A 27,187-nucleotide genomic window follows, 5' to 3' on the forward strand; every position below is an offset into this window, starting at 1 on the left:
ACATTTAATTTCAAATTTGTCTTAAATCTCATTTTGTTAAATAAAAATTGTGAATCAAATCGTGAATAGTTACGTTTTTAGAAATACTTTGTGTATTTACATTTTTCTACTAAATAAATTCTGGTAAATCATTTTTGCTGGTAATTCATTTAAAAATATATTTTATTAATAGTTGTAAAAAGGGGGAAAGGGAAGTGGTGTGTGGCCAAGTATGGTGACCCATACTCGGAATTTGTGCTCTGCATTTAACCCATCCAAGTGTTGTTTTTTTTTTAAATTGTAGTGCTATCATTACATTAAGTAATAATCCTGTAATGGTTTCTTCAAGTTAAACCAAACTTTTATTTTGACAGGTTGCTTTGAAGACCTTTAGGTTTCTCTTTGTATATGATATGACGATAGTTTTACTCAAAAGAGATGGTAAAATGCTCGTGAAATGACTCTCAGAGTAGTTCTAAAGATTATGTTTATGTTCGTGTTCATGTATATATTGAGGCGGCAGAGTATAGTAAATTCCATTTTTATGACTGGATCCCATGATTTTGTGTGTTTTTCACATCTCGGAAGGCTCTAGATATTACGGCTCATATGGGGTCTAGATTTTTCACTGTTTCTATCAAATTCAAATTCAAATTTTATTTGTCACATACATATACATACATAGTACGACATGTAGTGAAATGCATTGTACGACTCTCCAACAAATTGTCCAACAAAATTAAGAAAACCTCAAGTTTACAAAAATACAAATAGAAAATAAGTACAGTAAACATATATGGAATAACTAGTAATAAAATAAAATAGAATAAAATAAAAATAGATATGAGATAAAAATAGAATATGATTCTGTATAGATTCTATAAAAATAAAGTAAAGTGTATGTCAGTGATAAAGTGTCCGTGTGCTGTGCAGTAACGTGTATAGAGAGTAGAAGGAATACTAAGACAAGTGGTATGTTGTATAGGTATCCTTCTACAACTGAGACTGACATTAGTGCAGATTGTGGTTGAACATGTCTGTGTTTACACGTTCCAAAAGAGGAAAAAGAGGAACATTTATTCTCTGGTTCTGTGTCATTCAGAATTACAATTCTTTTTGCTCTTGTCATTATTGTAAACATGGAAAAGTTTATTTAGAAAAGTCCTTCCTAATTTGGAATGTTAGGATCCTGCATGGTTGTTAGGACACTTATTATTTAGAAGGATTAAATAAGACTATCTGTAGATATTTGGTTGATCTCATTGAAGGTGTCTCAATTAAAGGGATAGTTCACACATGAATGAATATTTTCCATAATGAACTGTCATTTTATGAAAAAGAGCCATGTGAGGATTCTGATATTCATAGCACGCAGGTTTGGAATGCCATGAGAGTGAGAAAATAATTACAGAAATATCATTTAGTGAACTATCCTTTTAAGACCACTTTGAACTGAGTTAACTTTTCAGTTAATATGCAAAAAAGTTATAATCAAAAATGCATTTACATATATTGTTCAGATGACAAAGTAGACTCATAATGAGTGTTTTCTTACTCGCAGGAAAAAAAAACATGACATAACCATCAATCTACGTTGTGTTTGATTACAAAACAAATGCCGGTTGAGCGTTTGAAACAAGGGATTTCATGCCATAACATCATCATGCCTCATACCTCTCTAATGGAGGGATTAGCAGCTGACTGATTTGTTGAAAACATCACATCATGTCCTGACTTTTATTTCCATCTGTTTTTCTAGAGTTGCTGGGCTCCACAAAGAGGCTAAATGTGAACTACCAAGACCAAGATGGGTAAGTTCTCACATTTTCCACACGGTCCAAATTGTGGAGAACAAGGAAACTATATATTAAAAATATAGTTTCCTTGTTTTCCACATATGTAGGCCTATATAGAAGATTGCCCCCCTAAAAAAAATGATAGTTAATGTTAGTGCATTGGACTAAAAATAAAGCTTTTTATTATAAAGGTACATAAGCTCAGGTCAACGTGGCTTGCTGAAAGAAAACAAGCTGACAAAAAGACTCAATTTGTTGATAATACAGCAATAAAATATGATATTTACCAGCTATTTTTAAAAGTTTGGTCATTTTTGACCAAGAACACCAAATTAAGTAAAGGATTTTCAGCACAGCACTAGGGATAAATATACAGAAATTATAGCATTTTGATGGGTTGTTTTGTGAGTCATCCAAAGCTGCCTCCTTTACAGTGAAATATTTATGTAGTAAACTCAGATTCTCAAATGTATGAATTTTGCATGTTTATAACTTGAGAAGCAGATTGAAGCAAACAGAGTACATCAGACACAGCTACACAAAAGCTTTGGTCACATTTATGTTACTCATCAGAACATTGCGTGTGTGTCCCACCTGTTTAAACACTGGAAATGTGCTGTTGTATCATGTTGACATCCTTCTTTTTTACTAGAAGGTGGTATATGCTTTCTAATGCCATGACTAGTCAACCCTTATTCAATTTCACAACCCTTAAAAATCCTGAAAGTGATTTGTCACAAAAATATGAATAGGGAAGAAAACACTCATTTTTATTGTTAGTCATTTTATTTTTTATATTATATTATTGTATATTTTTATAATTAGTTAAGCATATATTATGTTTAACTATTGTTCTAAATTCCTTATTCATTTAGTCAACGTGCGTGTGACGTGCGTATACAGTTTCATTCTCTGCCGCTATTTTCATTGAGTGGTAAATGTGCGTGCATGAATGTAAGTTAATTTATCTTTCTTTCCCGGTCATATCGTGATGATGTTACCGCTGCATGTCTGATTGTGGTCACCGGTTCATATTGTAGTTAAAGGAACACTTTTGGAAATAGGCTAGGGCTGCACGATTATGACAAAAATCATAATTGTCGATTATTCCCTTGAGATTGTAATTGCGATTATTAATAACGATTATTTTGAACCATATTTTTATATAAAATATATATTTAAAAAAAAGGCTGAAAACACTCTTCTTGAACTTTTATTGCTTTTCTATAGCATTGAGCCTCAAATGTCAACATTGGTTTGGTTTCTTCTTTATACAAAAAAAGGTAAAATTATGCATGGTATAATAATGTTATACTAAAACTAAAAGAAAAAAAAAATGAAAAAAATAGTTCTAAAGTTATATATTTTCATTAACAATTAAACAGACGAAATTTCAAATTACAGTAACATTTTATAGTACAATTTATATTATCAGGGCTCCAGATTTGTGGATTGAAACGTCTTCTGCTGCTTTCTGGATCAGTGTTGATGAGAATAACAGCTCCGATTTATTTGGCTTTAAACTAGTTTAAATTAAAGAGACGTGATTTGTACTGGAGAACTCGAGTGCTTCTTACTGGATTTCACAGCGTTGTTTAGCACGTGATCGTGACTGGTCACTGTAATAAACGCATACGTTCTAAGCTCGCGCTGCGCTGTTTTCTTTTGAGGCGAAGAAGATAAAAGGTCAGTGTGGTGTGCAGTTCAAACGAGTACCGCTATTTTGTTCCGCTTTTGACATATTTGGCGTTTATGCACAACAGAGTGACAATGACTATCAGTTAGACAAAATGTCTTTATCCAGTGTGTTTGAGTTTGTTAAACCCCGCACTGCAAATACCTCTTAAGGCCAAAGTATACTTCGGTGTCCGTGCATTACGTCCGCATTACGTCATTTTCGTCATCAGGAGGGCTCGCGGACAGCCGCGCACCACGTCCGCGTGCAGGCAATTTTTTGAGACCACGCCGACAGTGCACGTACAACACCGCATGCGTGAGGTGAATGTTGAGACAAGTCAAGCAGGTGGTACTGCGCATGTGTCGAGCTCGTCTGTCTGCACTCATCCGCGGTTGAGTATACTTTGAAAGCTGCGCGAGACGGAACGGGATGCAGAAAGTGAAGTATACCCGGGCCTTTAAGCACACAGAATAATGTAAGTGGGTATTTTTAATTTTATTTATTTTTGTAATCGTGGCTTTGAACGATTATGAAATCGTGGCATCCATAATCGTAATTACGACTAGAAATTTGATTAATTGTGCAGCCCTAAAATAGGCTAATTTTACAACTCCCCTAGCGTTAAACAGTTGAGTTTTACCGTTTTTGAATCCATTCAGCCGATATCTGGGTCTGGCGGTAGCACTTTTAGCTTAGCGTAGCATAGATCATTGAATCGGATTAGACCATTAGCATTTGGCCATCAAAAATGAACAAAGAGTTTAGATAATTTTCCTATTTAAAGCTTGACTCTTCTGTAGTTACATCTTGTACAAAGACGGACGGAAAAGGAAAAGTTGCGATTTTCTAGGCCGATATGGCTAGGAACTATACTCTCATTCCATCGTAATAATCAAGAAACTTTGCTGCCCGTACCATGGGTGCAGCAGGCGCAATGATATTACGCAGCGCCTGAAATTAGTCAGGCTAGGTAACTAGTTATGATAGCTATATATGATATAGCTGGGGACTACTTTCAGGCGCTGCGTAATATACTGTTGCCTTTCTATCATCCCTAACCAGTCTGCCCATTCTTCTCTGACCTCTGACATCAACAAGGGATTTTCGTCCACACAACTGCCGCTCACTGGATATTTTCTCTTTTTCTGTAAACCCTAGAGATGGTTGTGTGTGAAAATCCCAGTAGATTAGCTGTTTTTGAAATACTCAGACCAGCCCGTCTGGCACCAACAACCATTCCACGTTCAAATTCACTTAAATCCCCTTTCTTCCCCATTCTGATGCTTGGTTTGAACTTCAGCAAGTCGTCTTCACATCTAGATGCCTAAATGCATTGAGTTACAGCCATGTGATTGGCTGATTAGCAATTTGTGTTACCAAGCAATTGAACAGGTGTACCTAATAAAGTGGCCGGTGAGTGTGTGTATGTATGTGTATATATGTGTATATATGTGTGTGTGTGTATATATATATATATATATATATATATATATATATATATATATATATATATATATACATACATACATACATACACAGTGAGGCAAATAAGTATTTGATACACTGCTGATTTTTCAAGTTTTCCCACTTACAAAGAATGGAGATATCTGTAATTTAGGTACATAAAAGGTGAGAGACAGAATATAAAAAAAATTCCAAAAAAATCACATTATGATTTTTAAATAATTAATTTCCATTTTATTGCATGAAATAAGTATTTGATCACCTACCAACCAGCAAGAATTCTGGCTATCACAGACCTGTTAGTTTGTCTTTAAGAAGCCCTCCTATCCTCCACTCATTACTTGTATTAATTGCACCTGTTTGAACTCGTTACCTGTATAAAAGACACTTGTTCACACACTCAATCAATCAGACTCCAACTTCCCCACTATGGGCAAGACCAAAGAGCTGTCTAAGGACACTAGGGACAAAATTGTAGACCTGCACAAGGCTGGGATGGGCTACAGGACAATAGGCAAACAGCTTGGTGAGAAGGCAACGACTGTTGGCGCAATTATTAGAAAATGGAAGAAATTCAAGATGACTGTCAATCTCCCTCGGACTGGGGCTCCATGCAATATCTCGCCTCGTGGAGTATCAATGATCCTGAGAAATGTGAGGGATCAGCCTAGAACTACACGGGACCACAGTCTCAACGGTTACCATTAGTAACACACTACACCATCATGGATTAAAATCCTGCAGTGCGTGCAAGGCCCCCCTGCTCAAGCCAGCACATGTCCAGGCCCGTCTGAAGTTTGCCAAAGACCATCTGGATGATCCAGAGGAGGCATGGGAGAAGGTCATGTGGTCAGATAGACCAAAATAGAACTTTTTGGTATAAACTCCACTCACCGTGTTTGGAGGAAGAAGGATGTGTACAAGAACACCATCCCAACCGTGAAGCATGGGGGTGGAAACATCATGCTTTGGGGGTGCTTTTCTGCAAAGGGGACAGGACGACTGCACCGTATTGAGGGGAGGATGGATGGGGCCATGTATCGCGAGATTTTGGGCAGCAACCTCCTTTCTCTCAGTAAGAGCATTGAAGATGGGTCGTGGCTGGGTCTTCCAGCATGACAATGACCCCAAACACACACAGCAAGGGCAACTAAGGAGTGGCTCCGTAAGAAGCATTTCAAGGTCCTGGAGTGGCCTAGCCAGTCTCCAGACCTGAACCCAATAGAAAAACTATGGAGGGAGCTGAAACTCTGTGTTGCCCAACGACAGCCCCAAAACCTGAAAGATCTGGAGAAGACCTGTTTGGAGGAGTGGGCCAAAATCCCTGCTGCAGCGTGTGCAAACCTGGTCAAGAACTACAGGAAACGTCTGACCTCTGTAATTGTAAACAAAGGTTTCTGTACCAAATATTAAGTTCTATTTTTATATTGTATCAAATACTTATTTCATGCAATAAAATGGAAATTAATTATTCAAAAATCATACAATGTGATTTTCTGTTTTTTTTTTTTAATATTTTTAAATATTCTTTCTCTCACAGTTGAGGTGTACCTACGATGAAAATTACAGATCTCTCCATTCTTTTTAAGCGGGAGAACTTGAAAAATGTATCAGTGTATCAAATACTTATTTGCCCCACTATATATATTTGTGCTGTCAAAATTAGCTCATTAACGCAGGCGATTAATTTTTTTCAGTTTAATGCATAAACAATATTTAATGCCGTTAACTCAGGGGCGGGGCTAGTGTTGGCCACCCACTCACAACTGCTGCCTCTGTCTCTTTTTTTTTTTTCTTGCTAATTTTAGTCTCAGAACGTCTTTAATAGCACATCAAACAGGAGACATTTCAGATGCGCGCTCCGGCTCCACTTCACCTCAGTGCCAGTGTAAATGGTACTGTAGGCTACTCGGTGCGCTAGCACGCTCTGTAGCCTTTATCATTTCATATCAAAATGTGAAAGAAACGACGTGCATGCAGTGTCATGGTGAGTTAAGTCTTGAAGGTTATTAAAGCTGCCTTAAAACTGTGCATACATGTTTTAGGCTATATGTTATATATATGAGTCACATTTAAGAACTCTGAAATGGATTTCAAAACTGTCCTGGAGCACACTCGATTCAACTCATCAGCTCATTAATAGAGACTTTAAGACTTGAAGTGGGTCAGAAAATGTAAAGAGAGTTGAGAGAGAATACGATGCGTATCAGATCCGTGTCATGTTCAGCAGTGGCAGCTCTTAAAGAACAACACTCAAAATAACCTATTAACCCAGCTGCTGTGATGTCTGTTCATCATAGAACAAAAGAAAAAAAGAGGAAATCAATAACACTTACAGCTTTAAGGATTCTATATTTTATTTAGAATTTAGTGTTTGATAACTTTTTGTATATTTCAATTTCTGCATATTTCCTACTTGCTGAAGGGCAGGCAGCTAAATATGACATTGGTTATAATGGGTTTATGAGAAGATTGTTTAAAGTTCACTTAAATTAGAAGTTATTTTATTAAAGTCTAATAAATATTAAAATTGATAGCTCTCAATTATACTGTAATGTTGAATGGCTATAGTCAATGGTTAAATATTAGGGAAAAAAAATTACATTTTTATAGAGGCATCAGTGGTATTGGTGTCAGTGATACTGTCCTTCAGTCATAAAAAAAAGATGCCATTAAACAAATATTGCAAATATACTGTCTTTGTTGTTTCTACATTAATTTGAAGATTAAATGTGAAGTTATTGCAATATAAAATGATATTTAAAAAGTTTAATGTTAGGTGGGATTAATCACGATCAGCACAAATATATAAAGTCATGGCCAAAAGTATCGGCACCCTTGGTAAATATGATCAAAGGCAGCTGTGAAAATGAATCTGCATTGTTAATCCTTTTTGATCTTTTATTTTAAAAATTCACAAAAATCTAACCTTTCATTTGATAAGAATTTAAAATGGGGGAAAATATCATAATGAAATGAATGTTTTTCTCTTATACACATTGGCCACAATTAACGGCACACTTTTATTCAATACTTTTTGAAACCTCCATTTGCCAGTTTAACAGCTCTAAATTTTCTCCTATAATGCCTGATGAGGTTAGAGAACACCTGACAAGAGATCAGAGACCAGAATCTCTCCAGATCCTTTAGATTCACAGCTCCATGTTGGTGGTGCTTCTCTTCAGTTCACCTTTTTTGTGCTCAGTGACCAATTTTTGTGTTGTTTTTGATGTTTGTGTTTGGATTATTGTACGGTTTGAAGATCCAAACATGGCCCTTTATAAGATTTCTAATAGAGTCAGTCACTTATTGATTTTTTTTTATCTGTTGGTATTTGATAGAATTCATGATGCCATGTGTCTAAACGATGTCCAGGACCTCCAGCAGAAATATAGGCCCACAACATCAAAAATACAGCAGTATATTTCATTGTACACATGTGGTACTTTTTATCCCCGTGTTCACCAAACCCATCTTGAGTGTTTGCTGCTAAAAAGCAAATTTTTTTGTTTCATCTGACCATAAAAGCCAGTCCCATTTGAAGTTCCTGTCGTGTTTGATAACTGAATATGCTAGAGTTTGTTTTTGGATGAGCTAGGAGCTATGAATTTTGTGGTGATGTAGGTGCTGTTTGACAATTTTTTTTTTAAGGTTTTCTGACCCCGAGACACAACTATTTTCTGCAATTCTCCAGCTGTGGTCCTTGGAGAGTCTTTAGCCACTCAAACTCTCCTTCTCACTGTGCATTAGGGCGATATAGACATGTCCTCTTCCAGGCAGTTTTGTATAATTTTATGTTTATTGAAAATTCTTAATTATTGCCCTGATGAAATGGGAATTTTCACTGCTCTAGCTCTTTTCTTAAAGCCACTTCACTAATTTGTGAAGCTCAATTATCTTTTCCTGCACATCAGAAATATATGCTTTGGTTTTTCTCATTGTGATGGATGATTAAGGGAATTTGGGCTTTGTTTTCCCTCTTATTTACATTTCTGTGAAACGGGAAGCCATGGCTGGATAAGAAATGTTCATAATCACCCTGGAGTGCTCAAAATTGTGAATATGAATGGGAATATACTTCAGAGATATTCTACTCATTAGAATTTCTAGGGGTGCCAATAATTGTGTCCAACATGTATTTGAGAAAAACATTTATTTCATAATATTTCCCCCATTTTAAATTCTCTTTTTTTTTTCAACTTTTTTTTTTTTGACATTTTGTTACAAAACCCACATGAACACTACAGAATATCAAATTATATAACAGAGTATACTTTCCCACCCCTACATTTATTAAACATAAATAACAACATAACACAACATAAATAACATTAAAAATAATAATTTATAAAATAGTGTAAAAATAAAAATACAAAAATGAAATTGAAATAAGGATAATGAAGTAACATTCACTGATGAAAAAAAATATATATAGCACATTGGATTTCAAATTACAGTCATCATTAAATAACTTTCCACTTTATCTTTTTACAAATTGTTTAAAAACCTCTGCTTTACCTTTTATTGCATATGTTAATTTTTCAAGAGCAAGGTTGTCAGACATTTCTTTAATCCTCTGTGAAAGACCAGGGCCCGTATTCATGAAGAATTTTAGTGCTGAGAGTTGCTCCTAGTAACAAAATTCTAAGAAATGTGGGTGTTTCCTCTTCAAATGAAAGAAAAGATCCTAGTAAAGAAAAAAGTAATTCAGAAAGCATCTTAACCCTTAAAAGAGGTCTTAAGGTTCAAAATTGTTAGGAGTACGGACGAGGACTTTTAAGGGGCTTAAGAGTTTCTTTAGCAGCGGAGAAAATGGACGAAACATGAAGAGGGAGAAGAAATGTGTTGCACACAATGCATGACAGTGAGTTAATAAGACGCTACACATTAGATCGTGCAGGTATCATGTTTGTGACCGATCTTATTAGAGACATGCTAACATCTCCTACACCACGCTGAAATGCCATAGCGCCAGAAATGGATGTAATCACTACATTAACATATCTGGCAACTGGAAAAATGCAACTATGCAGCAGTGATGGTTTGGGTCTGTTACAGCACTTATTAGGCTATGTCTCTGTTCATTTCCTATAAAATACAATAAGTATGACAGCATGGTAAATAAAAAATAAAGAATATATATATATATATATATATATATATATATATAATGTGTGTGTGTGTGTGTGTGTGTGAGAAAGAGAGAAAGAGCGAGAGGAAAAATTGCGCCTGTAATTTCAAAGTGGAGGCTTATAATAAACCCTTCTCTTAAAAGCGCTCTTTTATTTCCTTCTTGACAACCAACCAATCACAGTCTTCAAAAGAATGTGTCATAGCTAGCAACAGGGTCAGCGCCGCCTCCTCACTAAGATAAAAGTTTTTGTCTTTTCCTTGCTCAGAGTTGCTCTCAGATTGGTCCTGAATCACTTTTAAACTAATTTTTAAACTAAAATAATTCTTAGAATCTTTATGAATACGGGCCCAGGACTTTGGATGTTTTTCCATACTAAAGCAATAACACGTTTAGCTTGTATTAAACTGATATCTATGAGCTTCTTTTTTCTTGCATTTACTGACATACTTTCAGGATATATATGCAATAAACAAAGCTTTGATTCCAAAGGAATATTTTCTCCGGTCATTTCACAGACCACACCAAGAACCTCCTTCCAGAACATTTGCAGCTCTCTACACTCCCACATACAAATGAAACAATGTACCAATTTCATCTTTACATTTTGCACAATTATCTGGAATGCTAGGATTAATCCGATGTAATTTAACAGGGGTAATGTATGTCCTCATCACCATTTGTATTGTAGTATTCTACACCTAGTATTAATAGATTGGGTTTGAGCTGAAAGACAGGTATGCGCCCATTCCTCCACAGTGATATCCACCTGAAGGTCTCTTTTCCATGCTGAAAGATATGATTGAGAGCCTTCCTTTAGTCCAGCCAGTAACGTCTTATAAAACAAGGAGACCATTCCTCTATTTTTCATGTGATTTAAAGTAATTTATTCTAGAGTGTTGGGATTCCGAATAGGCTTTAATTCTTGAATATATATAACTTCTAATTTGAAGGTATTTAAAAAGTGTTTTAACTTCTGCAGAGTATATATGATTGTAAGGGGAGTGACAATTCTTCTTTCTCAATATCAACCCAGGATGGGTGGTCTGTGGAGAAGTAAAACATAGCTGTTCGAAGCTGTGCCGCCCAGTAGTTTAGTTTTTTGTTTGACACTTGAAGCCGCCCTCGATCGTATGGTAGGTAGAGGAGGGATAGACGTAGCCGAGGTCGTTTATTATTCAATATGAACCTGGTCAAGGCTTTATTGAGGGTAGAAAGAAAAGTAGTGGGTAGTGGAAGAGGAATAGATGGAAACATGTATATACATTTAAGTAAGATCGACATTTTAGTTATGCTTATACGTCCCGCTAAGGAAATCGACATTGTGCTCCATTTGTCCAAAGATTCCATAACTCCCTTCAGTAAAGGATCATAATTAGCGGGGACTATATTATCTATATTAGGCGTAATTTTTATCCCTAAATAAGAGAAACCATCAGATTCATTGGTAAATTGTGTATAACTCGAGGGTTTTTTCTCTCTTGATCACTTAGTAATAGCAGAATACTTTTACTGTTATTGATTTTATAGCCTGAGAATCTTCCAAATTTTCCCATAATATTTATAAGTGCGGAAATGGAGTTCTATTGGTTAGAAATAGAACAATGTCATCTGCGAACAGAGATATACGATGATCCCTCTCTCCTATCTTCATACCCTTTATACCTGGACTTTTTCTAATAGTCATGGCCAGGGGCTCAATTGCAAATAAAAACAATAAAGGTGATAACGGGCACCCTTGCCTTGTACCTCTAGCCAGCTTTGAAATATTATTATTTGTTATAACTTGAGCTCTTGGTTCATTGTATAAAAGTTTAAGCCATTTTAAATATTCTGTTCCTAATCCAAAGCATCTAAGCGTCTCAAACAGGTAATTCCACTCAGTTCTGTCAAATGCTTTTTCAGCATCTAAAGACAGAATTGCATGGTCTTTTAGCATTTTGCTTTTTATATAATACGTTTAGGACTCTACGAGTATTATTAAAGGCCTGTCTACCAAGAACAAATCCATTCTGATCGTCCGTTATTCTTTTTGGTATATGAATTTCAATCCTTTTAGCTAAGGCTTTACATAATATTTTTGTATCGCAGGACATGAGTGAGATGGGCTGATAAGATGCTCTATCTGTTGGGGATTTGCCCGGTTTTAACATGAGTAATTAGTGCTGACCTTAGTGAGGGGGGCAGTATTCCTGTTTCATATGATTCAGTGTACATTTCCAGAAGGTAGGGCATCAATCTTTTAGAAAAGGTTTTATAGATCTCAACTGGCAAGCCATCAGGCCCGGTGCCTTTCCACTACTCATACTTTGTACTGCATCCACCAGTTCTTCGATACTTAAATTGTTTTCCAGATCTAATTTCGTATCTTTTGCCAATCGAGGAAATTCAAGTTCATCAAAAAAATGTTTTGTTCTACTAATGTATCCAAACATTCAGAATTATATAAATTTTCGTAATATAATTTAAAAGCATTGTTAATTACCAATGGATCCATCGATGTTTGTCCATCATCTAGTAAAATAGAATTTATAGCCCTATGTGTTTGTATCTTTTTTATTCTCCAAGCCAATAGCTTTTTGATCATAGAAGGACTGTTTTAACCACATCAAGTTTGTGGCTATTTTATTACTAGTCAGCTCGTTGTATTGTGCTTTTAATGAAAGAAGCTTTTTTTGTTGTTCTTGGGGTCATTATTCTCAAAAAGTTGTATTTCCAATTCTTTAATTTGTTGATCAAGGTCTCTGAACTTTTTATAATATTCTTTGGATTTGCTTCTTGTGTAACTCATTTCACCTCTTATATAAGCCCTAAAGGCTTCCCACTTTGTTGAAGTGTTAGTCTGATCTGTATTAATACTAAAATATTCCTCTATTCTTTTATCCATGAAGTCTACAAATTTAGAACTTTGAAGCCAACTTGTTTGGAATCTAAATCTAAATGGAGTAAGTTTTAAGTTACTAAACTGCATTGTGAGTGAAATTGGAGCATGGTCGGACAGTAAAATACTATCGTACCAGCATCTTTCTATTTTAGACAACAGAGTGCTAGAGATTAGAAAGTAATCAATCCTTGAGTAAGTTTTATGAGTATTTGAAAAACATGAGTATTCTCTTTTATTAGGATTCAAATGTCTCCAGATCTGTTAAATGTAAATCTTTTACACATTTTTTAATTATTTTTCTTGATTTCTGATGGGTGCTGTCTATGCCTGTAGAGCGATCAAGTTGTATATACAATACGCAATTAAAATCCCCTCCAATTACATATTGTCCTGAATATGTTGATATTGTATAGAAAAGGTTTTGATAGAAAGAGGGATCATCTTCATTGGGAGCATATATACTTATTAAAGGGGACCTATTATGCAAAAATGTCTTTTATAAGCTGTTTGAACACAGTTGTGTGGCCGCAGTGTGTGAAAACAACAAGCCTATAATGTTAAAAATCCACCCTCATTTAAAAACAAAAAAAACAATAAATCACGAACAGTCTCTTCAAACGAGCTGTTTCAGATTCTCCCTCTGTGCACGTCAACGAGGGGAAAAAGTCCTGCCCATTTGTGACACACTCTGCCCTATTAGCATAATCACAGCCCTGAGTGAGAAGCTGCAGTCTGCCATTACTGGGGTTATATACAATGTCAGCTCCAAAGAGGCTTTACAAGTGTTGTGTTTTGGGATGCACTAATGAACATAGGAGTCGCCATAATCTCCTCCCATCTGAGCCGAGGACACTGTGGTTAAATTTCATTTTCAAAGGAAATATCCAAGAAAAAAAATCGGTAACGTCCCCTATATGTTTAGGAATTAATACCAACGCTTTGTGCACGAATGTCAGCTGCAGACGAAATAGGTATCACGCGTTTGTTTTCCAAATTGCTTCTCTGAAAGAGCTTCTTGGCACTCTGTAAGGCTCATTGCTAAAGCTATCATTGTCTGTGTCTTCAAGTGCTATCAGAATGATCGTGAATAGGAATGTGGTTGTTAAAAGTTGCATATGAAAGCAATGCGAGTCAATCGCTTGATTAATCAGAAGTGGTACTAATAAAGTTTGTGATAGCATGAGACCAGCTATGTTGTTATTTTTATCCCACCGTGCTCCCCGTCTGTATAATTCATAATGCAAATTTATTATGCACAGTATAATCAGATGACTGACTTTGAAACCGAGTAGTTTTCTGTAAAGATAACAGGCTTGTATTAATAGTGGAATGTTTATTTAAAGAGGCTAGCACTCCTAATGCGGAGCTGAAGCTCTTGAAGCTCCGCCCTCTTCTCCGGGAGCACCAGCTCACTCGCATCTACATTTACGTTTATGCATTTAGCAGACGCTTTTATCCAAAGCGACTTACATTGCATTCAAGTTACAGTTTTTACATTTTATCAGCTCTTTTGATTGATTAAATCAGCGCGTTTGTATGGAGTCAAAACAATGCCGCATATATTTGCAAGAGAATTGAAGTATTGCAAAACAAAATAAAGTTTTGCAAACCGAAATGAAAGTGTTGAGAAAAAATGTGTACTTTTTGCAAATAAAAACAAAGAATTGCAAAATGTAAATGAAACAGAGCGAAAGCAATGATTTTGCAATACATATCTTCCATGGCCATATCTACAAATTTATTTGCAACGCTGCTTTTATTTTGCGTTTCAGTCAAGTTTGAGCTTGCGATACCGTTTTCCCCCTTTGCGCTTCACGTTTCTGCGCGGCTCACTTTGTGGCACTGTTTTGACATGGGGGTGGAGTCAAGGGATGGGGGCGTGTACATCAGGCCTGGGCATGCCTCCCTGGAAGTGACATCATCGGCCCGAGACATAGATCACAGGCACCGTCATTGAGTAGAGGCATGCGGGTGGATCGTTTCCTTTTATGCCACAAAGTGAGCCGCGCAAAAACATGAAGCGCAAAGGGGAAAACGGTATAGCAAGCTCAAACTTGACTGAAATGCTAAATAAAAGCAGCATTGCAAATAAATTAGTAGATATGGCCATGGAAAAAATGTATTGCAAAATCAATGCCTTTGCTCTGTTTCATTTATATTTTGCAATTCTTTTTTTATTTGCAAAACTTATTTTTTTCTCACAATACTTCATTTTCTTTTGCAATTCTTTATTTTTGTTTACAAAAAGTACATAATTTTTTCTCAACACTTTCATTTTCTTTTGCAATACTTAAATTCTCTTGCAAATATATGCGGCATTGTTTTGACTCCATACGTTTGGGCTCATACCCTAAAAGTGGCAATTTTAACAAGCTGTAAAAATTTATCTGTGGGGTATATTGAGCTAAAACTTCACATATACGCTCTGGGGACATCAGAGACTAATTTTACATTTTGTAAAAAGGGGCATAATAGGTCCCCTTTAAGGTTACTTGTGTGTTCACGATTAATCCAATAAGAATTATGAATCTACCCCGTGGATCAATATGTTGTTTGTGCATCTGAAAGGGAACCGATTTATAACAGCCAAGTTTAGTTTTCAATGTTTTGGCAAGAGGAGCCAAAACTAGTAAAGTCAGAAGTTGTCCTTTTGAAAATGAAGCAAAAAAGGGAACTGGCTTAATAGTTCAAACATTTATCAAATTAGCTTTATTCACGTGGTAGTTTTCAGCCCCCGAATGAACTCCTCCACTTCTGAGACGGTCTTGAAGATATGCCGTTTGTCTGCATGGGTCACTATCAAGTGAGCAGGATACAGCATTCTGTAATACTCCAAAAATACTACCAAAGGAGTGGATAAAGAGACCACAAGGTTCCTGACTGGACCAGATAATTTATTTGGGGCATCAATAGCAGGAGACTCAAAAACACAAACTTAATAAATGAATATGGCACTTTTATTCTTAAACAATACTACAATATTAAAACCTCAAAAGGGCAAAGCAGCAGGTTAAGATGGTTAGCACATGTAGGCCTAGACTTCAATCAATAATGTATTTGACAAATCACAAATGACCTCCAATAAATAAACAGTAGACGAGCAGGAAGTATTCAGCAGAGAGATTCAAGACCTTAAAATTAGTTCATGTGCCCGCCAGTTATACACAATTTCATTACACAGCAAACACCAAAAAGGTACACACATCCACAAGTGCATCAGTTAAATCACACACTTAAATACACACCACAACATCACTCAGTATGGGCCAAAACCACTCTGGCTAAGCACATAGCCGTCGTCAATATAAAACAGTATGAAAGATGGCACATGAAAAGATAACCTGCCCTAATACCCCATACACACACACACACGCGCACACATACAAACACACATACAAACGCCGGGGGACCGGTAACCATTAATCACTCACATTAAACCAGGAAGCCCCGGCGAATTAAACACTTCATATATACACACCCAATTCAATAAACCATAAAGGCAGCTAATGGGCTGCTGGCCCTCTTACCCGCTACCGGACGTGGGGTACAGCGTTCGGGAAGTCGAGCGGCGGCCGCCAAATTTTAGTTAGGGAACCCAAGACTTCAACTATCCCTCCCAATCACTTCACACGCGTCGCAGAAAAACATCCGTCCCACGTCCCGGCACGGTAGCCTCGGCAAGAAGCTCAGCAGCACTCACATACAAAATCCCCTGGGAAACAACAACAGACCTCATACATTTATAGAGTCCGTTAGAAATACAGCACAGGTGTTTGTCCCTTTCCCTAATGAGACGCAAGGCAGACACTACGGGCGCCACCACTGTCGCCCCTCCCCTTGCCTAAATGAAGGGCTTACAATTCTGTACCTGATGTCCATGGATCTCAGCTGGGCTTTTACTCCATCGAAGCAGCGCTGGCATTGATGGGTCTCCGCTGACAGGTCCGGGAACAGATTAACTCGCTGAGTCCCATAGCGTAGCTCTTTTAATTTCCTGGCCGCTCTGTGTTTTTTTTGCAATCCTTATAGTTCAGGAACTTCATTATAGATTTTCTGTGCACTATATCTCGGCATTAGTTAAAAGCAACGTGACATGGTTTGATTCTTCCCATGATTCCTTTCTGCTTTGAGCTAACAGCACTGTTTGAAATCAAAGCTCAGATTATCAGAGAAAGCCACAGACCCAAAGCTAACTCTTAAAAATACTGGATAGATGCTATGGGAAATATTGTCTGGGGTCAAACTGCTACAGTATGTGTATATTTTGTGTACAGTTGAGCTCATAACCAGTAAAGCAATTTGACATTAAAAAAAGATTGTATTTGATAAATATGCTTGAATTCAGATATGCCATCATCCAGTCAATAACTGATGGTTTGAACCAAGTCCCCGTCCTACTTTTTTTTGGATAACTTTAATAATCTCACCAACCATAGTCAACAAATATCGTTAAGTAAAAACATGAATTTATCACCAGTGAACAAATACCCAGCAGTGATGATAAAAACAACAACATAAAACTAAAGTCAGCAAACAGAAAAACAATAATCTGTTAAAAAAAATATTGAAACTATTTGTTAAGACAACTCTCTTAGGCTATTTGGGACAGCATTTGTGGGAATATTATTGGTTAACGTATTTTTATGTAATTCTCATTCTGGTTTCTGACTCACTAAGCCCTGCATGCTGGGTAAAGTCTAATTGCTTTTGTACAGTGTGTGCTGTTGTTGAATCTAGGGTCCCATTAGTCTTGAGAGACGAAAGTGGCAGGAAGTTGAAAGCACATCTCCATGAAGTTGAGGGCCTCACATTAGCATGAGCGCTAATTTGTGCTTTCATGAGCAGCAGGGGAAGAACTGAGAAACCGGCTCCTGAGGGACCTGCAGCTGAGGTGGAGGAAAAACATTTCATTATTCATCACTGCTGGCGCTGTTTGCTTCTTTCTTGCTTCTTTCTTTCATTTGTTCATTCTGTTTCGTTCACTAATTTTTTTCCTTTCCCTTTTTTTGCTCATTCTTTTCTCTTTTTTCGCTCATTTCGCTCATTTGCTTTTTTATTTTTTCATTTGTTATTCTATTTCGTTTGCTCATTTCTTTTTTCTTTTGCACATATATTTGTTCATTCTTTTTATTCACTTATTCTTTTCTTTGCTCATTCGATTATTCTCTTTCATTAGCTAATTTCTTTCTTTTTCTTTTGCACATTTATTTATTCATTCTTTTTGTTCCTCTTCCTTTCTTTTCATTTATTTATTGTTCTATCACGTTATCTTTATTCACTCATTCATTTCTTAATTCTTTGTTTCCTTCTTTGTTTCTTTCTTTCTTTCTTTCTTTCCTTCCTTCCTTCCTTCCATTATAGTATCAGGAACTTTAAATCATACCGCCATCTGTATTATGGGAAAAGTATATAATAATTTGTCAAATCCTTGTAGGATATTTTAGGCATGTGCAGTAGATGACATACTGATGTGTTTAAGAAGCTTGGATCAGATCGTGTGTGCTGTACCATAGACTGAACACAGCATTCTTCAGATATATGTCATATTAATAATCAGCGTTACTCACTCTCAACATCTGTGGCTTCTGAACAATAGCTGCAGGGTGCTTTTTTCCATCTCTTATTTGTTAGTTTCATAAAACTCTCATATGATTTTGAACCAAGTCCCCGATGAAGCTTCAGTATTGGGTGTTATTTTGGTGTAAGGTCTCTTTGGGAGATGATATGTGCATGTGAAGTTCTGCTCATATATGAGATAAAGGGGTTTGACTTTTCTGCATGAAAAGGCTTGTAGGAGCACCACAGCAATGCATTGAAGGAAAAGACTGGAGGAGGTGTAAAATGGGTTCAGGGAACCTTGTTTCCTAACCTGGAAAAACCTTTAAAAGTCATTTGTCTGCCCACACTGACTGCAAAAAGTTAATGTTTAAAGGGATAGTTCACCCAAAAATGAAAATTATGTCATTCATTACCCTAATGTCGTTCCAAACCCGTAAGACCTTTGTTCATTTTCAGAATGAAGATATTTTTGATGCATTCCGAGAGCTCTCTGAGCCTCCCATAGACAGCAAGAATCCTTACATGATCAAGGTCCAGAAACGTAGCAAGGAGATCGTTAAAATAGTGCATGTGCATCAGTGGTTCAACCGTAAGTTTACAAAGCTACGAGAATACTTTTTGTGCGCAAAGAAAACAAAATAACGACTTTATTCAACAATTTGTCTCCTCGGCGTCACTATAGTGCCATTTTGGAGAGTATCACATACATAAACAACGTATGCAACTTATGCACGCAGATACATTGTTTACGTTCAGATCATAGCATAAAAAACGCAAACAGCATATCGAGGGGTGAGAACCAGAAGAGTGTAAGTGAAATGGAGATATATATATATATATATATATCAAATGAAAGCTCTCAATGAGCTCTTTCTACTGCCAAAAGTACTGTCATCCATGAGTGTACAAATTTGTATTATAAACCATTGAAATCAGTACACAAAGTCAGATCAAACTATGGTAAAATTTTTGTTTTGGCTCTCCTGTAAATTTGGTGAAATGTCACTTACGCCTTTCTGGTTCTCACCCCTCGATATGCGCGTACGGTGCTGCTGACACAGAACAGCATACATTGTTTACATACAGTATGTGACACTCTACAAAATGGTGCTATAAGGGTGACGCGGAGGAGATGAATCGTTGAATAAAGTTGTTATTTTTGTTTTCTTTGCACATAAAAAGTATTCTCGTAGCTTTTTAAGACACAATGGGTCTTCTTTATTTTAGGTTGAACTTTATATTAATCAAACAATCCTAAAAAAAAATCAAATCAACAGTTTTTAACATTATAATATGAAATGTTCTTTAAACACCAAATCAGCATATTAGAATGGTTTCTGAAGGATCATGTGACACTGAAGACTGGAGTAATGCTGCTGAATATTCAGCTTTGCCGTCACAGGAATAAATTATATTTTAAAATACATTAAAATAGAAATAACTTATTTTTAAATTTTAATATGTAACAAAATCACAGTTTTTACTGTAATTTGATCAAATAAATGCCGCCACGGTGAGCATGAGACTTTTCAAAAACATAAAAAATCTTGTTGACCCCAAAATTTTGAACAGTATGTGGCAGATGTCCTGTTTAAATATATATAAATATATTTAATTAGTTAATGATTTAAAACTTTTGGTTAATTTCATCAATTTGTTCACTGTACTGTGTGTGCTCCGTTTAGGCCCTGATTCTCATGTATTTGAGGTGTTTTTTAGTCAAATGAAGCTGTGACAAGTGCACTGTAAAATGCATGAATGTGTCATCCATCATTAAACTCAAGTCAGGGATTTTATGGTGATGTTGCTGAGTTACACTTATGGACTGGAAAGGAATTTCTCTGAACTGATCCTTTAAACTGTTAAATAAATACTGAGCATCTTGAATTGGAGCATCATTGAACCTGTCCACGCTGACAGTACAGTACAAAGCAGAATCTAGCTGCTAGTGAAAACAGGGACAACAGTTTCCTCTCTAAGACAAGCATGTCTAAAGAAATCTTGGTATTCTCTTCCTGTGATACATTTTTAAAACAAATTATATATTTATCTATCTCAGACATAAGTGCTTTGTTGGGATTTGTGTGGCTCCACCCGATTCAGTTTCAGACCCTGGAAACAATCTGAGACTGCAAGGAGAAGTCAGCTTAATCTATGGAGCTAATTATATACTTATTAGCTGCACTGACACATTTTAATAGCTGTTCCTAGAGCTGAGCGTGAGGATGTTCAAAAGTTTGCCAACTACATGACCACATATTGTCCCATAGATTAGTAACTGCTATACTTGTCATCACAGATTTGAGAAATGATAATCCTGTAATTCAGTTCTTTCACTTACAATAACAATCCCTTCAATATATCATATCTCTAGATCTGTCTCGAACAGCACAATATTTCTTACATTTAGGACCATGACTTATTTACGTATGGAGAAGATGCAGCTTTATTAGGCCTAATCCACATTGGTTGAGTTCAATCCTTTTAAATTGTTAAGAAATGTTCTTTTATTTATTCTTCAGTCTGTTCCCTCAAACACATGCATATTTTAGAAGCTGGACCATCCTCAGTCATGAAGTGACTGTGAAAGCAGAGATCTGTCTATAATTGGGCAGTGAGCTCTAGCTGTGCCATCAGGACCGATCACAGTCTTGTACTCAATTGAACCCTGTGACAGAAACATCACCAGATATTTCCCTCTATCACACCAGATCAGATGCATGTTTGTAAAATGAATGAAGGCCTTTTCTGATAGTTGATTCAGTATGGCTCGTCATGTCATAAAATACACCATATTTGTCCTGTTTACAGTTTATTACTTTTCTTAAATCGGAAAAGCTGCTGTTTTGCCAAATGCTTTGTGAATATAAGCAATAAGCAATTCAGTTTAGAGGTCTAGGTAACTTATTTTACAGGAGATTTTTGTGTAGTTTTCAGGACTGTTTCTCTGTTCTTCAGTTTTTCAGCTCTTCATCATGCGGCTCTCACTGGCACCACTGACCTCTTGTCTCTGCTGTTGGAGGCACAAGCCACTGTGGACATCAAAGACAGCAATGGTGAGAAACTTTATCATTTTTATCCACGAGCCAATGAGTTTGTGAAACGTTTAGAATGCATTTCCTTACTTTACTATCTTTTGTATAATTCAACCCTCTATGGACACCTTGGCAACTGAATCGCCATTGGCTAGTAAATTTTTTAGTTTACTTGCCAGATTGATATACCATATTTGCGTGTGTGTGTTTATATATATATATATATATATATATATATATATATATATATATATATATATATATATATATATATATATATATATATATATATATATATATATATATATAAAATGTTTGTAAAACGGCACAGCTTTTTAAATATCCGAAAGTACTACATTCTTAACATCAATCAATCAAGCATTATATTATGATAATCAAGTATTATTTAAAGATAGAACTTTAGTAATTAGAATTAAAACCATGTCTGAATGCATATTAGTCATTTTAACTGAACTTTGGACTCAGGGACGATAATAGGTGAGCGGCATTAGCTCCGCCCACTACCGGAGAACCCAGCAGTTCTTAAAAGCTGAACAATTCCAAAGGAACTCCATTAATTTGACAGGAAAATACTACAAAGAATATCGTTTACATGTATCGTGTCAATTCTGCATGGTATGCAAGACGCTCTCGCTCTGTCTCTTTCTTTGCGTGTGAGACAAAGCGACGGCGAGATGTGTGCCTTCACACTAGAGTTTACGGTAACGCTACGTCAAATACAGGTGCGTTGCGCATCCATGCAGATGAACTGAAAAATATCACAGATAGCCTGACAGATGAAACTGAAGCGCTCAGTCAGTGTGTTCGGCGAGTGAAAATCTGTGCTAAAAATATACTTAGCCTCCAACTCACACACTGGCGAATAAAATCTGAGAATTTATTAGCCAGTGGCTAATATTAGACATTATTTAGTCACCCAGAGTGAAGATTGTCGCATAAGCGAGTAATTTTGTTTTTTTAAATAACCTTTTTTTTTTCTGATCAGGTAGATAATTCAACAAATGTGAGGTCCAAAAACAACAGTAAAGTACATTTAAATATATAGAATATATTAATAAGTGGGCACAAAATAATGTAAAGATGTTCAAAATAAATATCCCTGATACAATGATAGATGATACCTTATAAAATACTAGAAGTCAGATCATCACAGTGGTCATGTCATATAGGCATAAAGAAAAATATATAAAATATAAAAATTATACATGCAGTGCCCTCCAAAAGTATTGGAACAGTAAAGACAAAATTGTTCTGCTGGCTGTGGAGTCAAGACATTTACAAATATGATTAAAAGATGAATTTGAGACAAAACTACAGAATGTCACATTTTATTATTGGGTGATTCAACACATAGATGTTTGACCAACTTAAGAAGTTCAGCACTTTTAGAGTTTCATTCCTCTATCTGATGTGAGCATAAGTATTGGAACAGTTGCCTCACAGCTCTTTCTAAGTGATCAGCTGTGTCCTGTTGCATTAATTCTTCAGATATTAAAATCAGGGAATGTGTCGTATCAGTTATATCCATTACTTCTGTATTCTGAATCTTGCATTCTGAGAGAAAAGCAAGCAATTTGGATGCTAAAAGAAAAGAAGTCAGTTAGAGCTCTAGCAAAAACAAAGGGCATGGAGAAATCAAGAGTTTGGAAACCACCAGCAACCAACAAGACCTGATCGGCTAAGAAAACAACAGTAGTTGATGACAGACAAATCATAAAAGCTGTGAAAATTAACCCTAAAAGACGTGTCTGTAAAATCACCAACAACTTCCAGAAAGCTGGGTGATGCTCTGACAATTTACTGTCCTCAGGAGACTTTGACACAGAATTACAGATGCTACACAGCAAGATGCAAACCTCTGACCAGCACCAAAAATACAAAGGCAAAAAAGCACAAAGGTGAGCCAGAAGAGTTTTGGAACTGTGTTTATGGACCGATGAGACAAAGATGAACCGTTATCTAAGTGATGGGAAAGCAAAAATGTGGAGAAAAAAAGGGAACTGCAATGATCCCAAGCATACATCCTCCTCTGTAAAGCATGGTGGAGGTGGTGTCATGGCATGGGCATGCATGGCTGTCTCTGGAACAGGCCCTCTCAACTTTACTGATGACTTAATGTATGATGAGAGTAGCAGAATGAATTTGGAAGGGTACGAAACCATCGTGCCTACCAATATTCAAGAAAATGCCACCAGATTCATTGGGAAGTGCTTCATATTGCATCAGGACAATGACCCAAAACACCCTGCCAGTTCAGTAAAGGAATTTAAGGGCAAAGAAATGGAAAGTCTTAGATTGCCCAAGTCAATCTCCAGATTTAAATCCGATTGAACATGAATTTCACCAGCTGAAGAGGAGAGTAAAGGCAGAAACTCCCCAAAACAAGCAACAATTGGAATTGGCTGCATTAAAGGCTGGGAAAAGTATTTCAAAGGATGAGACCAAGAGTCTGGTGATGTCTATGGGTCACAGACTCACTGCTGTGATTGTGCGCAAGGGATCTGCAACTAAATAATAGCTTTTAATCTTTTATATCTGCCTTATGTTCAGCTGTCCCAATACGTATGCTCACATAAATGAGTGGGGTGAACTCTAAAAGTGCTGTTCTTTTTATTTGGTAAAACATATATGTGTTGAAACAGCTAATAATAAAATGTGACATTCTGTAGTTTTGTCTCTTATTCATCTTTTAATCATATTTGCAAATGTCTTGATTCCACAGCCAACAGAGCAATTTTGTCTTTACTGTTCCAATACTTATGGAGGGCACTGTGTATATATAAAAATACACACACACTTGTATATATTAAGATATATAAGTTGTGTGTGTGTTTATATATTTCTAAAATAAATATATGTAATGTGTGTGTCTATCTATCTATATCCATCCATCCATTTATTTATTTATTAATTAAATATATACGTGTGTGTATTACACATCATGTAAACACAAACTTTTATTTTTGATGCGATTAATCACATTTAATCGATTTGACGGCTCTAAAAATGTTTCAGCGCATAGATATAAAAAGTGATCATGGTCTCAAGTGTTCTCATGTAGGCTTCTGTATTCCGTATTTTTTCTTGATCTTTTCCAAAGCATTATTGAAAACATCAATACAACTGCAAAACTGTGCAATTTCAACTGTATTTTAAGTTTTGTATTAATTTAAATATATTTTGCCATTTACTCATATGCCATTCCATACTCAATCTTTGAATGGTGACCACAAATGTGCCTGTCCCCAGCCACTTACATTGTATGTGAAAGAGCAGCATGGACATTCTGCTAAACATCTTAGTTTGTATTTTGCCATGCAGGTTTGGAACAACATGAGAGTCTTTGGATCAAGATCTCTTTAATGTACCATCAAAACAAATTGGATGAAATGTCTAAAAATATATTTATACAAATAGTAATTTATTCAAATGCAAAACTTGTATTGTGCATGGGCTAAACATAGACAAGCTAGGTAAAATGACTGCACCACCAGAGAAAGAAAGCCCTGTTTTTTTTCCAGTGTAAAAGAACAAGTAGCTGTGAAAATAATGATTTTCTGCTCACTGTTGTAGGTATGCGTCCACTGCACTATGCTGCCTGGCAGGGGAAGGCAGACTCTGTACTTATGCTTCTGAGAGCTGGAGCTTCTGTGAATGGGGCTTCACAAGATGGACAGATCCCTCTCCACCTGGCTGCACAGTACGGACACTATGAGGTGGTATGTAGCACACTGCTCCTCCACTATTGACCAATTTGTGCCAGTCTGCACTGACAAAAGGGAGAACAATGTCAAGAGTCAAAAAGGTTTCAGACTTTCACCTATACCATGGTACATTGCACCAAAGTGGGTATGTTTCACAGGTATGGTGGGGACTTGATGCACTGATGTAGTCTGGGCTGCTTAAAGTGATTTCCATCCAAAGAATGACTTAAAAAATCATAAAGTGCCCAAGCAATGTGGGAAATACATTGTATTTCGATAACAAACTCTGGATTTGCATTTGTTGTATCTAGTGATGCACCAAAATGAGTTTTTACTTAAACTGAAAAAAAGTTTTTTATTTACTTTATAATCAATCATTTATTTTATAATCAATTAATTACATTTAATTAATCATCAACACTCAAATAAAAAGTTGTATATAAGCATTTCAATTACAAAGCATTTTCTATATCAACTTTTTTTGATTAATTGTCTCTAATTCACTCTTGAAAAATAAACATTTAAATGGCAATGAAATTAACATTTGAGCATTAATAAAAATTAAACTCTAACAACTTGTTTTAATGACAGATTTATACAGACTTATAAAATAATGAAGGCACCAGGTTAAATAATATGATATAATATAGTGCAAATATCTAGCAAAATGCTTCTCTCTAGATTTAATATTTCTAACTACTGTAACTAGCAAACTATGGACATTGAATGGCTTTCCTGAGGTAAATATAAAGCCAGGGCTGTTGACATGAAATCAAAAATTTGTTTTTGACAAGTTATTTTCGGTTGTTGTCAAATTTTCAGTGCATCACTAGTTCTGTCACTTACTAGTATCTTCAAAATAAATGAGCAAAAAGGCTGAATGAAGCACTTTGATAGTGACTCAGGAATGTGCTGTGACTCGAACCAAAATATAGCTTTTGAGGCTGTTTACAGATCTCTGGCAGCCAGATAAAAAGGATACATACTGTTTTATGTTTTCTAAAGGAAAAGGAAGGAAAATGCAAGACGTGTCATTGCACGCTCGAGGCAGAAAAGAGGTCCCCCGTAAAGATAGTATTACTTTGCAGGTCCAGGGCTTTGTTTCAAAACAATGCATTTTTAGTTAACTTCGCTGTGTATACGATACCTCTCAGAACCAGGTTAGATTGACCAGTTGTTTGTCTTGAAATTCAGAGTATTCCCTTTCCAAATGGCATACCCTTCCTCAAAAAACATGTCACAAGGTATAATGTGTGCCATATTACACAATAATTTAGATTATTTCTTTGGTTTTCCCTCTTAGTCCATGACCTTTTTGGATGCTATTTCAATTTTTCATATATGGATAGATTTTAACTGATATGGCTTTTGACATTGTCTTCTATTGTGTAATCGCAGAAACCTAATGTAGCCAAACACAGCTTCTCTGCCCTTTCACAGTATCTCTGTGTGTCTGTGTCTGCCCTCAGTCTGAAATGCTACTGCAACACCAGTCCAACCCCTGTACTGTCAACAAGGCGAAGAGGACCCCTCTGGACCTGGCCTGTGAGTTTGGCAGACTCAAGGTGAGTCACGAGAGTGTAGTCACAGTACATCTGTTGTGATGTTGTAACTTGACCTGCTGCTATACCACCTCAGTGGGATTAATATGTGTTTGAATTGTGTTAGTCTCAAAAAAGCATATTAGAGATGCCAATGTGGTGTAGCAAATAGAGAAAGATCCTGACTACTAAATCAAACAGAATGAACAAGCTCTACTTTTGTCTCATCTGTCCACAGTACGTTCTCCCAGAAGGATTGTGGTTTTGACACATACGTTTTGGTTTGGCCAGTTCAGTCTTGCTTTTTTATGCCTTTGTGTCAGCAGTGGTGTCCTCCTGGGTCTCCTACCATAGCGTCCCTTTTCATTCAGATGGCGACGGTTAGTGCGAGCTGA

The 27,187-nt window shown here is 36.3% G+C and overlaps 1 protein-coding gene across 1 annotated transcript in view; it reads left to right on the forward strand.

The window, feature by feature from the left end:
• caskin2 (CASK interacting protein 2) overlaps nt 1–27,187 on the forward strand; it is a 79,594-nt gene that overhangs the window by 18,619 nt on the left and 33,788 nt on the right. Inside the window, exons 3-6 of the mRNA XM_079397720.1 lie at nt 1,739–1,790; nt 21,450–21,547; nt 25,121–25,266; nt 26,721–26,816. Coding sequence (XP_079253846.1) covers nt 1,739–1,790; nt 21,450–21,547; nt 25,121–25,266; nt 26,721–26,816 — 392 coding nt within the window. The remainder of the gene's footprint in view (nt 1–1,738; nt 1,791–21,449; nt 21,548–25,120; nt 25,267–26,720; nt 26,817–27,187) is intronic.

The sequence above is a fragment of the Barbus barbus genome (genome assembly GCF_936440315.1).
Source record: "Barbus barbus genome assembly, chromosome: 38".
NCBI lineage: Eukaryota > Metazoa > Chordata > Actinopteri > Cypriniformes > Cyprinidae > Barbus > Barbus barbus.